The sequence below is a fragment of the Astyanax mexicanus genome, chromosome 15, assembly GCF_023375975.1.
Source record: "Astyanax mexicanus isolate ESR-SI-001 chromosome 15, AstMex3_surface, whole genome shotgun sequence".
Lineage (NCBI taxonomy): Eukaryota > Metazoa > Chordata > Actinopteri > Characiformes > Acestrorhamphidae > Astyanax > Astyanax mexicanus.
In genome coordinates, this window is record NC_064422.1 from 25720308 (window position 1) to 25734479 (window position 14172).

General features: G+C 37.2%; 1 protein-coding gene across 1 annotated transcript; it reads left to right on the forward strand.

Annotated features, from left to right (window-relative positions):
- The first annotated feature begins 1292 nt into the window (after positions 1–1292).
- LOC103021418 (5-hydroxytryptamine receptor 7) lies at positions 1293–8766 on the forward strand. Its single transcript, XM_007251148.3, has 2 exons — positions 1293–2382; positions 3575–8766. Exons 1-2 carry the CDS (start codon positions 1937–1939, stop codon positions 4323–4325), a joined length of 1197 nt encoding a protein of 398 aa, XP_007251210.3. The 5' UTR covers positions 1293–1936; the 3' UTR covers positions 4326–8766.
- Positions 8767–14172: the final 5406 nt, after the last annotated feature.

The window sequence follows — 14172 nt, forward strand, 5'->3', positions numbered from 1 at the left end:
CTGATTTTGCTATTTATATGGATATATTTGAACATTTGAAAATGAACATTGTTGTTTTATTCTATATTCTATTTCTCCCAAATTCCAAATAAAATATTGTCATTTAGATCATTTACAGAAAATGAGAAATGGCTGAAATAACAAAAAAGATGCAGAGCTTTCAGACCTCGAATAATGCAAAAAAAAAGTTTATATTCATTTTATATTAAGTTTTAAGAGTTCAGAAATCAATTAATGATTTTTTTCTTAAAGAATAATGCTGTCACACTTAAAATGTGGAACAGATTTTTCTCATGATTTTTGTAAAAAAAAGAAGTAGTGAGGGACAATATTGTGTAAGAACCAACTACATGTTTCCTCCTACACATAGTTATTTTATCTTGTGTATAAATCACACTTGGGTCCATGGAACAGGAACTGTATAGACCCTGTATAGAAACTGGAACAACTGTACACCAGTGGCTCATAGAAAAATTTCATTCATTAACACAACTGACCCCAGTAGTTGACTTCAATCAGACACTGGTTATGAAGACCCTTTAATGAGTTGCCCTCTTGTGGTAGTGATGTGCTTCTAAATGCCTAAGTAGTGTTGTTGTGTGCAAGGCTTTAGCACTTTTAACATCTAATAAATAACTTAATCTGATTTAATCTTTATTTGAGCTATTTGTGCTACGTCATTCAATCAGAGATCTCCTAATAGGCAAAGAGAAATACAGAAATATATTGGACAACGTGCATTATAAATGAACTAGAAGGGTACATTTGGGCTTAGTAGTGTGATACTGAGCCATGTTATCTGTGATCTTAGCTGAGCTGAGCCTTTGGTTGCTGGAGATTCTGAACTGACCATAATAAGGTCAGTTTATTTTATTTGAAAAATGCATTGGCGACAAAAATATAAATAGTAAGTATGTGACTAGTTGGAGTGAAAAACACTTAGATATGGTTTATTTACACTGAATACACTAAGCCAAAAATCAAGGGATAGCAGTGTGTACATTGCAATGAAGTGATACTTTATGGCAAGCTGAACACTGGCCAATAATAAAGCGTAGTTCAAAGGAATGTTTTGGTGTATCAAAGTTTTGACCTCAATTCAAAAGAAATTCTGAAGCAGCAGTTCTTGAGAGAAAACTCACCAACATGATACAACTGAAGCTGTTTTCTACAGGAAAATGGGCTACAATGTCTCCAAGGGGGATCACAGTAGATACTTAACGCAAAGGTTCACATAATTTTTCCACTCCCAGATATGCAATTTTGAATAATTTCTCCATTTTCCTCAAGAAATAAATGAAACTAAGTGTAAATTTTGTCTAATTTTTAGTTTACTACAGATTTTGAACAGACAAACTGTCCTTTACACTGTGCCAATATTTCTTGATTGAACAGACCAATAGAAATACTTAAAAATTACCAATTTTGAACCTCATTATTTAACATGTCGAAATAAATACATACATTTTACATTCTGGGGGAAAATTTAAGTTGCTTTTCAGCTAGTTGTGATGTGACCGAGAGATGGCAGTAGAATCATTGATAAAAAGTGTAAACCGCTCCAAAATTAAGTGCAAATCCATGAGCCTTAAAATCTCATACATAATACATACATATTAGTTAATTATATCTTATAACACATTCATCACACTTAGTCTGTTTAGTGTGGTGTTAACAGTACTGAGTCTGGTAATATTGATAGAGTCTGTTGGGCTGAAGTTGTAGGACTATCAAGCATCATCTGAACATGATGAGCAGATCCATGCTCTGAGGGGGGCTGTGACATCACTCCTGGTATAAAGCCCCTCTGTGGAGGCAGCACTTTCACACACACTCGCTCACAGCACACAGTGGGGACCAGCACGAGAAGTTAGTCCTGCATCGTGAGACAGCCGGTATAACCGATGGATTGGAGCAGCAGAAGCATGAGAGCAGCATGAGAGACGGCATGTCCAGCCTGACCTCCCAGATCCTGGACCTGCGCGTGGGGAAAGTGCAGGACAGAGCCACGGTTCCAGCCTCAGGTTTGCTGGAGAACGAGACGGGCTGCGGGGAGCAGATCCTGAGCTACGGCCGGGCTGAGAAGGTGCTGATAGGAGGAGTCCTCACCATGCTCACCTTCCTCACCATCTGCGGGAACCTGCTGGTGGTCATCTCCGTCTGCTTCGTGAAGAAGCTGAAGCAGCCCTCCAACTACCTGATCGTGTCCCTGGCCGTGGCCGACCTGTCCGTGGCCGTGGCCGTCATGCCCTTCGTCAGCATCACTGATCTGATAGGAGGACAGTGGATCTTTGGACGAGTTTTCTGTAACGTCTTCATCGCCATGGATGTGATGTGCTGCACAGCCTCTATCATGACTCTGTGTGTGATCAGTATAGACAGGTGAATCACCCAGAACTCTTCTTCACTTTCATCACAAATAAGTCATCTAATTTATCATCTAAATAACTTTTAAATTAATAGTTTTATATATGAAATATTACTTTCATATTTCAGTAGCTAATTTTAATAGACAGAATTGATCTGTATATGATTACAGCTATGTCTTCTTGAACCTGAATCTGAAGTGACACATACAAATTACATTACTATAGAGTTCATTTACTGACATGTAACGTCACTGGATTTACACTATTTACTGTTCAAAAATAATACATCTGCATGATTTTACAAAACAGTTTGTAAAAAATTTGAATGTTAACTGTTAGCAAGTAATTTGACTATTGAAATATTTTAAATAGTCAAATTCCAGAGAATCACTGGAATTAAATATTAAATATTTCACAGTACAAGTAACGGTAAATTTGTTTGATAAATTACTAAAGTATTGTAAATTATTTGGTTAAACGCTTTGTTAGCCATAATATCAATGTAAATATCAGTTTATAATTGTCAGTTTTCAGTATGGATGTCTGGCGTTTTATTTTTTACGTGTAAAAATAATTATAGATGTCTGGTTGTGTTTTTACTACTTACAATTACAGTATAAATAACTGAAATATTTTTTTTCTACTGGTAAAAAATGTCTCATTGATTAGACCTTTTATAACAGTCAGAATCTATACATCTATATACAGAGAGATTTCTGAAAATAAAATATGTACTTGTAGATATAATTGTACATATTGTAATTTGACTTTTTACAAAATTACACTGTGGATATCTGGAATTTAAAATCTAAAAAAAATCATTTTAGGTCTCTGGTTGAAATTTTAATAGTCAGAATTGCAGTGTAAATTTCTATAATGATTCAATAACCTTTTTACTATCAAATAATAGCATATCTATATTAACATTTTAATAAATAGAATTACAGCACTTGGAATTACAACATCTACTGGTAAAAAGTATTGTAGATCACTTTGATTGAACTTTTTAATTGTCAAATTGCAGTTTAGATGTCTTAAATTAAAATTATTTCTGGTTAAAAATATCTATCGATTTCTTTATTTGGACTTTGTACTAGACAGATTACAGTGTAAGTTCTTAATAATAAAAATAAATGTCATGAAAGTCATGACACTTTTTAATGTAAATGCAATGCAACTGTACTCTCCTTTCCATCCCTCTTCAGATATCTGGGCATAACTAAGCCGCTGACGTATCCCGTGCGACAGAGCGGAAAGTGTATGGCTAAAATAGTGCTGTCCGTATGGCTTCTGTCGGCTTCCATCACACTGCCACCTTTATTCGGCTGGGCTCAGAACGTCAACGACGACAACGTGTGTTTGATCAGCCAGGACCTGGGCTACACTGTCTACTCCACAGCCGTGGCCTTCTACATCCCCATGTCTGTCATGCTCTTCATGTACTACAGGATATACAGGGCTGCCAAAGTAAGCGTTGCCAAGCACGCCATCGCCATCATGCCCAAAGACGAGGACAACCGTGTGGACTGTGTTTCAGCTGTGCTGAAGCTTCAGAGGGACGCGGAGGACTGCGGCAGCTTCTCGCGTCTTCTGAGGAACGACCGCAGGAACATCTCCATCTTCAAGCGTGAGCAGAAGGCGGCGGCTACACTGGGTATAGTGGTTGGGGCCTTCAGTGTCTGCTGGCTGCCTTTCTTCCTGCTGTCCACTGCACGTCCCTTCATCTGCGGTGTGACGTGCAGCTGTGTGCCCCTGTGGGTGGAAAGGACCCTTCTTTGGCTGGGTTATGCCAATTCCCTGATCAACCCCTTTATATACGCCTTCTTCAACAGGGACCTCAGGACCACCTACCAGAACATCATCTGCTGCCGATACCGCAACATCAACCGCAAACTCTCTGCAGCCAGCATGCACGAGGCCCTCAGATTAGCAGAAAGGCCAGGCATGATGATGTAGGCTGGTCATAAAGGGAAACATGTTTCCATCCCCCCCATAAATTTGGGGTTTTCAAGGGTTGAATGGTTTGGAACTATGTCAACTTAGAGTGTTTTCACTCCTTGGAACGGTTAGTTTCAGCAGGTGTGAATGCAGTAATAACACTCTGGTGCAAAGCAAAACAACTATACCGAGACCCGCAGGAGGAGATGGGTTCGGGCTACAGCAGTTAGTTTGTAACTAACTCTTGTAGCTCTTTGAGCTAAACAGCTGTTCAGGTGCAGTTTAACCTGATTTAATACACAGATAATTAGTCCAGCTATTAACAAATGCATTTTCTGCTGCTGCGGCTTCATGCTAAATTGCACTGAAATACATTCTAATCCAGAACAAAGGACCTTCTTCCTGTATTTACTTTGTTCTGCCCCAAACAGCTCGAACCAATAAGTAAAGAAAATATCATCATATAGTTTGTTGTGAAATAGTTTGATGTGACACATTTTGTTGCATTCGTGGTTTTGCCTGTGTGAAACCAAACCAAACCAAGTAGAAAAATGCACCAAGTTAATGGACTCTTAAACTGATTCAGACCACAGAATTGAACTACAGGTGTGAAAACACTTTTAATGCACAATGGATCTTCGATTCTTGGATTCTTCATATATGACATACCTCTTGTATATATTTTTATGGACATTTCAAAAGAAATGATTGTATATAACACCAAAAGTGATTCCACTATTGTTACGGGTCAGAGAACATCTTTTCAGAACTAATGTATACAGAATCCTTTTGATCAGAGAGTGTAAGAACAGTGCCACACAGAGACTTATTCCAGCGGATGGTTCTTTGACGGACCATTCTATTGACATGGACTTTTGGGAACCAAGTGTGGCTAGTCTAAAGCATCAGTAGGTCATGTACTTCTTACATGTGAACAGACATTTTTATGCACCTTTCAAATACTGTGCTGGGCTCGTGGGACTCAAAGGAGACCTGTGGATAAAGTAACAAAAGTGCAAATACAACCTGTATGGACAAGAGCGAGAAGCCAACATCGCTGAGGACCTTTAACCATTTTCCGTCACTGGGTTTCACTGATGAAAATGAAAAAAATGCATTTACTGCATCTATGTTATTATTAACACGGTTTTCAGGTTCAGGTTCAAAATAACTTATTTTGTCCATTCACATGCAGTTGTATGCAAAATTGTGGACACCCTCTGGCCAAATGTCATATTGTATTTCTGTGAAGGGAAGTAAACAACCTCTGCAGAAAATAGACAGCAGTCAAATAATAAGTATAAGTATGACAGAACAGCTCATTTTTATCCTCTAACTTGTATTTCCCTATCTGGTGTCTAATTTCAACAGTTAGTTACTCTTTGTTAATGTTGTCACATAATTTCCCCCCAAAAAATCAGTTTTAAAAAATGTCTCTCCATGCCTAGAATGTATGTGAATGTTGGAAGTGTAAACATAATGAGTTATTTACCAGTTTTGGGGTTTTGAATCGGCTCATTGTAAAGGTTTGTTTTGGTTGTCAGATTTTCTCTAAAGGAATGTTCAAGTATTTCACTTTATTGTAATGAACTTCCTGTTTTTATTTAACTATACCAAGATAAAAACAGCTTTCCATTCTATGACACCTTTTATGCATATGGCTGTTGGTAATATGGTAAGCACAATTTTGTAAGGTGACAGATCCTAATGACACTTCTAAACTTGCCCAATCAGTTTTAATGAGTCAATTAAAAGCTAATGAGTTAATGAAGTCAGAGCATCATTAGACACTATTTTGTAAGGCACATGACTATGTGAAATTAGCTGGGGCTCTTAATAATTGCACATACAAATCATAAGCTATACCAGATGTGTCAAGCAACAGAAAATCACTGTTAATAACATTTACAAAACAGTGCAGTTAGCTTAAGTTTGGGATCAGATTAGTTAGGTGACTACAGTCTGGTTTGTATTCTGATAAGATTTTATTTCACATACATTTGCATTTGGTAGTCAAATCCAATTTCTGTGATGGATAGAATATGGACAATTCACTCATTCCAAATTAATTGTTGCTAGAGCTTTGGTTGCACTGGACCTTTTGGTTTTACTTTGAGAAGTTTTGGTCTCCATAGAAGGATTTTTATTGTACTGGGAGGAGTTTTGGTTGTATTAGGAGAAGTTTGGGTTATACTGGGAGGAGTTTGGTTGTATTAGGAAAAGTTTTGGTTGTACTGGGAGGAGTTTTGGTTGTACCTGGAGGAGTTTTTGTTGTATTAGGAAAAGTTTTGGTTGTACCTGGAGTAGTTTTGGTTGTACTGGGAGAAGTTTGGGTTATACTAGGAGGAGTTTTGGTTGTATTAGGAAAAGTTTTGGTTGTACTGGGAGGAGTTTTGATTGTCATAAGAGGATTTTTTTTGTTGTGTTGGGAGGAATTTTGGTTGTACTGGGAGGAGTTTTGGTTGTACTTGGAGAAGTTTTGGTTGTCATAAGAGGATTTTTTGTTGTGTTTGGAGAAGTTTTGGTTGTACTGGGAGGAGTTTTGATTGTATTAGGAGAAGTTTTGGTTGGACTGGGAGAAGTTTTGGTTGTACTGGGAGGGGTTTTGGTTGTACTGGGAGAAGTTTTGGTTGTACTGGGAGAAGTTTGGGTTATACTGGGAGGAGTTTTGGTTGTCATAAGAGGATTTTTTGTTGTGCTGGAAGAAGTTTTGATTGTACTGGGAGGGGTTTTGGTTGTACTGGGAGGAGTTTTGGTTGTACAAGGAGGATTTTTTGTTGTGCTGTGATACGTTTTGGTTGTACTGGGAGGAGTTTTGGTTGTACCTGGAGGAGTTTTGGTTGTACAAGGAGGATTTTTTGTTGTGCTGTGATACGTTTTGGTTGTACTGGGAGGAGTTTTGGTTGTACCTGGAGGAGTTTTGGTTGGACTGGGAGGTGTAAATGGGGTCTAAATGTCAGTTAAAGGAAGAGACTGTAATAATTAGTGCTGAAAATTAGTTTTAGTTAGGCAAATTAGTCTGTTAGTAACCTGGGTACCGTTAATGTGTCAGAGAAATGTTTTATTTGTCACTGAGATTTTGAGTCAGTCAGAGAAGAGAGTGAAAGAAGAATTAGCGCAGGAAGATGAACTCTGTCATCACAGTGACTAAAGTGACTGGGCTGTGCCCACTCAAAGTATGTGTGGTGTAACCCCCAGTACAATCATTAGTCTAAATAAATCAGGGCATATCTGCATCAGTGTCCAAACTTTTGAACATTTGTTGCAGGTTTTTGATTAATTGAATTGCTTTAAATATTTGCCATTTTCATCTGTCATTTTTTATATGTTTTTGTGTTTATTGTTAAATCAACCAGACTCGGTATGTTTGTCCACCATTCAGTTTTTCACTGTCATAACTACAGTGCTTCAATTATTAACATCAGTGTCATAGGCCCTACAATAGAACCCTGTGGTACTCCACGATACCATAGTTTCTGATTTGGATTTATAACTAAATAATAAACCTAGGTTTCAAGGGGACGTCATACAGACACCATAGTTTATCACATCATCTTATGCTCCTGTTATTTGGTCGTACATGGTCTAAAAAGTTTGAGAACCACTGAAAGAAAGTAAGTAAACTTAACGAGATTTTGAAAATGTTATCGTCTAAAGTAAGTTGCAGAGGTTGTGTTTACTTTTTTTCACTAGGATCAAATTTGAGCAAATAAGACAAATGTGATGAATCTTGTTTAACTGCACACATTAATTATATAAATCACTCGACAGTCTAACCATTTATGTATTAAAGGTCATTAAGTGTCTGTATATGTATTAAGCAAGAACTAATAGACGCAGAAAAGATCAATATCTAGTGGTTCGTTCTTCAGAAAATTGATTTTAAAAGCTCTTTATGAAGCTAAATGTCATTGTTCTATGGCACCGTTCCAAAGAACCCTTTTTGGCATCTTTATTGTTTATTTTCTGGAGTGTAGGACACGACGAATGTGACCCTGAATAAAACTTGCTGAGGCTTTTACACTGAGAAGCCTTCATATTTTTTGATGAATTGTTTATTGCCAGAGTGGTTCTCTCCAGACGCTACAGCTTAAGTAACTCAAATGAAACACATTTTATTCTACGGATTCTCCAGATGTCTTCTTTATTCCAGCCCACGCGCGCTCGTGTCCTACACAGACTTCTTAATGAGAGAGAATGTCTATCTCAGAGTAAATATCTTAGACTTCATTAGCGTGCCTATATTGTAGACACATGTAATAGGCATGTCCTTATCCACTTAAATAGACATTAAATATAATGGGTACAATCTGTTGCAACACCAACATAAACCTCAGTAACAGTAAAACAGGGCTGTACTGTTACTACACTGTATAATACTGAATCCATGTTTAATACTGTGTGTAATATTGTAGTATAATTATGACTGCGGGTGCACATGCCTTTATAATATTTCATTGTCAAAAATACACTCTAAAACCTCTCCTCTATTTGTGTATGAGAGTTTTTGTATTTATTTGAGTCATACAGTAACAGAAGATGGAAAGATAGTTTAGTTTAGTTTAGTTTAGTTCGGTTTTGCAAAACATATACACACATAAGAAAAGGTTAAAAATGGATAATAAAGAAAAAGAAGAGAAAAAAAGAACACATCCTGTCTTGCATTTAAATAAATCAATACAAACCGAAAAGGTAGAGGCTGAAGCTTTTGCTTAGATGATAGGTAGACTCTTAGGAAGGATGCTACGTTATTGCTTTGTGGGGTACAAACATTGTCACGGAGCCGGTACTTTAATCAGATAATTGGCATTCCAAAAGTCATGGGATAGCAAATTTGAAATGGTAAATTGATCATGAGGTGTTACCACCGTGGAAGGCTTGGAAACAACTAATCTGTATGTAGGTTTTGGGGTGTTACCTTGTGAGTAAGATTAAACACTGAAAGCCAATGTGCTCATGGCAAGGTGACACTGGTTCAAGCAAGATTTGATAGTGGGTTCCATTTGAATGAGACATTGCATTTTCTGTGGAAGATGTGCAGGCCTTTAAAATTCTTTAATTCACAGTGTCACAGGTGCACCAGGAATACACCATAGGCATTACCAACCAGAGTGGACAGCGCAGTGGGTGATAATGATCATGACTGGCATGATCTGGCTAGTTTCGTCCATGCAACAGCAAATCCGTATTTGATGCAGGAAGTTTCATATGCATATCCCAGTGGGACATGGCAAAAGTAATGGGACACGATGCTAGTTCCTGTGTCAAGACTTTTGGAGTCTCCCAATGAAACAATTTCTGTTATACAATACTTATGATCCATTACATGCTTTACAATAACAATAATATATGTAATAATAATAATAATAATATTGTTTTATCATTATTAAGGTGGAATTACTGCCCCTCACTAAGTGGTCTGGTTCTCTGTGTCCTCTAAATGGGCAGCTAATTTGCCTGTCAGTGACCGTCACTTCTAATGTGGCTGCAAGCTAAACTGGTGTGACCAGTAGAGATTGGTCTTATTATTAGAAGCATGGCTTTAATTGTCTGCTAGCTGTGAGAAATAGAAGGATGTAAAATATGAAGGTGCCTTTCCTTCTTTTTGTGTCAACAAGCTAAACCCTGAGTGGTCTTTTGCTTTTAAAATGGCTTTAAATTGTTGTGGCAGGAATTTCACAAGTTCAGCATCTCATGGGAAAAACATTACTTTGAGATTTTGCTCTATGTTGATGTGATTGTGTCACACAAATCCTGCAGGGGCCCTTTTCATTCTGCGAATATCCCGTTTCTACATTTATAAATCTTTACACTACACCGAAATTACTTTACTTTACTTTACACAGTACCAGTCAAAAGTTGGGACACACCTCTTCTTAATCAAAGTGTTTTCTTTCTTTTTATGATTTTTGCATTGTACATTTATTTTTAAGACATTACAGCTATACAGAATAACATGCAGAATTATTTTGTAAAGAAAAAAAACAGAATATGTTTTGTACTTCCTCCTAAAAGCCATATTTAGCTAGATTTTCTCAGTGGCTCCATGAAGAAGCGTCACATAGAGTAGTTTTTTTAGCGTCTTGAAGGAGTTCCTGGAGGTGCTGAACAATAGTTTTTTGAGCTCCAGCTCATCCCAAATCTTAGTTGATCAAGTTTAGGTCAGGGGATTCTGGAGGTCAAGCACTTTTTTTGTTTACTCTGTAATTCTGTATGTGTCCATTAATTGTTTTTATGCATTAAATATTAATGCATTATGTAGAAAACAAATAAGTAAAGAGATAAAGAAAAACATTGAATTGAATGATTTTGACTGGTCCTGTATTTCCAGTCAAGCATTTATCCACCCAAAATTGGCATTTAAAGAAAATGTGGTTGATGTTGATTTGGAGTTGTTGATGACCTTGTTCTGTATCAATTATACATTTTTATTAGTCTTATTTTGTTTTGAATTACAGTGATATTTTACCATGGCATTGTGGACAGTTTAAGCCTTACCCCTTGATCTAGGATTATAAAAAGACAATATCAGAAATAGTAAGTGAAATAATATTATTAATTATTATTAATACTATTATTAAGTGTATTCTGTCCCTTGAAAATGAAACAGTGTTAATGTTGTGATGTCACTTGTTTCAAAGGTTATTTCCTAAATGAGTGTTTATCGCAAGATGACAGGGTGGACAGGAAAATCTAGGACACATATAAATGGCTTGATATTTTTATGAAAAAGCTAAATTAAAAAAACATACTAAAAACACATCTTTAAACCTTTAAGAAAATGTGTATACACACAGTATATATATATATATATTGAAAAAAAAAGAAAAAAAGAGGAAAGCAGGAATGGAAGCTGAAGAATGAGAAATGTCAGAGAGAAATGAAGATGACTGTGAGTGGTGAGGCAGTGGAAATAAAACATTAAGATGCTGCACGCCTGACAGGGAATGACCTGGAACACGCAGCTGCCTGTTCAGTGGTTTGGATTTATGTCCGATGCTGAATTAAGGGAGAATACTCTGTGAGTAAATGAAACGTACCTGAAGCTCACTCACAGTGGCATCAGAATGGCAGCCAGGGTAATGGAATCAAAGCACATAAACTATAACCTTCAGAGTCTCCCCTGAGGATCCAGACATACCCTTCTTCTCTTTTCCTTCCATTTCCATCCTTCTGTTTTCCAATTTCAAAATGGTCCTGGACCATCACTACAAGATTACGTCAGCTGTTCATCTGTCAGATGAACAGAATAAAGCTGGGGGATCTGGAGGCCGGTATTGCAGCGGTTAATATTATCACTGCTAGAACAAACCTTACTTTATCTTCAGAACGATAATGTTCAATAGAAAAAACACCTTTTACCTTAATTCACAAAATAATGCTATTTAACTTAATTACAGGTTTGAGTCTATATACTGTACTGTTAAATGTTATACAACAGTGATGATAATGCGAGCTGAGCATGTTTTAGTTTTTAATATAAAAGGCTTTAAAAAAAAAGAATTAAAAAAATTTATAACAACACCTCTGTACTAAGATGTGTTTGAGGAAAAAGTACAGTAAATGCTTACAGTAAATGTACTGTCCCAACAATTTTCTAATGTATTGCAGGCCTGAAATGCAGGAATGGACATGTATTAATACATTTAGTGAAGTTGAGCGGAGAAAACATGAAATACCTTGGGTTCATAAAGTAAGTACCGTATTTTTTACACTATAAACTGCACTTATAATATTTAATTTTTTCCCAAAAATGTCAGTGTGCCTTATAATTTGGTGCTTCTTATGTATACATTTTACCAGTCAGGTTATAAGGAGCAGTAAACTGCTTTGCTGAACTGCAGAGTTACACAGGAGTTTCAGTGACGTTTCTCCAGCAGTATTAGCATTAGCCGCTAATCACGCTAATTTCTAGCTGTTTAGCCATTCAGAAGCGAATCTTATCGGCCTGTAACCTGCTGCAAACTCTGGCTAGCACTGCTAAAGCAAGATTAGCATTATCCGCTAACCACGATAAACGCTAGCCCCTTCTCCGTTCAGTGGTGAGTATTTATCGGACTATAAGATGTGTGTTTACTGTGTTAAAACCAGCTACATGGTACGAACTGCTTGCTAATATCGCTCTGGCTTACCGGAACACTCAGGGTTCATCAGTAGAGCAGATAGCCACTAATGCTAATGCTCCAGCTTTAGTGGAAATGTGGAAACAGAAGTGCTTTACCCACCCAAATTAACAGTGTTCAGGAGAGAAATCTGTGTAGATTAACATCCAGCGCTCGTTTGACTTTTTATTTTTGTCCTTTAAAGAATTACAGTTTTTGTTACTTAACTTAGCTTGGCTTCACAGGTTGTGCCACCCAGCGGTGAGACCTGCTGAAATAGAAGGAAAACATGGTGACACCCCTATTCTTCACTAGTGTCACATAGCGTGCCTTATAATCGAGTGCGCCTTATGTATGAAAATAGACCAGAAAATAGACGAGAGTGTGGTAGTGCGTCTTATAATCCTGTGTGCCTTATAGTGCGAAAAATACAGTAAATAGAAGAAACTGTTTCAGATTTGTGGTCGTAGTTTCTGTATGCATTTGTATGCAGTAGGGTCAGTAAGTCTTGTAGCAAGATTGTGACAATAAAGTCTTGTTAAAATATCTTTCTGTCCTGTTTCCTCACTGTAGAGCACTGCAGTGATCTCTCTATTCGTAGGGAAAGCTGTTAAATGATTCCATCTGAGCAGTGAAGTGTGAATGAACTGAATTAAAGTTTTAAGATTGCCTCTCACATCAGCTAAATCGGAGCGGCGTGCCCTTCACCTCGGACCTTGAAGCTGCGCAAATGAACAGCTGAGAGAATGATGTTGGCCAAACTGCGACTACTGGGTTATTTGTCTTTAGATACTGATCTACTGTTCTTACGCCAAGTTCCATAGGCCTGTACTGGATACAAACTGCATTTATTGCGTCAGGGGTTTCAGGGAGTTGCTTTTTCTTGCCACTGTTCCTCTGCTGGTGCTCTTTAGAGAAATCTCCATAGGAACAGGAGTGTAATGTGTGGAATAAGGTGCAATAAGAAACCTTAAGATTGCTTTAGTTTCACACTTACAAAAGAAAAATGCCAGATCGGGACTGAAGCTTGGACCTCCTAGCAGCTGCTTCTTCTGTGCGTGGAAGACCTGAGGCAAGTTCTCTATGAAACCTTGTACCAGTGAAACAAACTCAAAGCCTCTGTACCTCTGAAACCAGTTATTCTCTAAACTAATTAATCATACAGTCCTGAGGGGCACCTCCACACACACTGGCTGAAAACAGAGGAGAAGGCATCTCCAAACAATCCAGGCTGAAAAACGCTCCTTAAAATGTGAGCATAAGTGTTTAAGACTAATCTGTTAAGAATTGAGTGGGAATACAGTCAGGTCTGTAATTATTTGAATGATGAGTGTGTTTACATTGCATTTACAGTATATGAATTTGGGTAATCTGAATGGAACAATAAGTAGGTCAATAATAATTGGTTGCTTTGCAATCAGCCAATAATTAGCTCTTTTAATTCAATTTCTTAATTGGATTTTTTGATCTCACTGTGATCTAAAAAAAACAGAGGACGCTATTAACATGACTACCCAGCTACCACATTTTGGTTAGTAGAATGTTTTTTTTTTATGTTACAATTAACATTCCTAGAAAGTTCAATCTTTTAGTTTTGGGAATGTTACTTCTTGCATCATTTTCAAAATTTTAGCATTCCTATAGATGGGAATGTTATCTAAAAATGTTCTAATAGAACATTCCTGGTACATTATTTCTGTAACGGTACAGGCTAACCTTCCTGGAACTTGTTCAATACGTTGTTATAACGTTCTCTGTTAGTT

Excerpts from the sequence above, each read along its gene's own strand:
- LOC103021418 (XM_007251148.3), top strand. The coding sequence starts at position 1,937 with ATGAGAGACGGCATGTCCAGCCTGACCTCCCAGATCCTGGACCTGCGC. Across the intron at positions 2,383-3,574 it reads TGTGTGATCAGTATAGACAG|ATATCTGGGCATAACTAAGC; the intron begins GTGAATCACCCA and ends ATCCCTCTTCAG.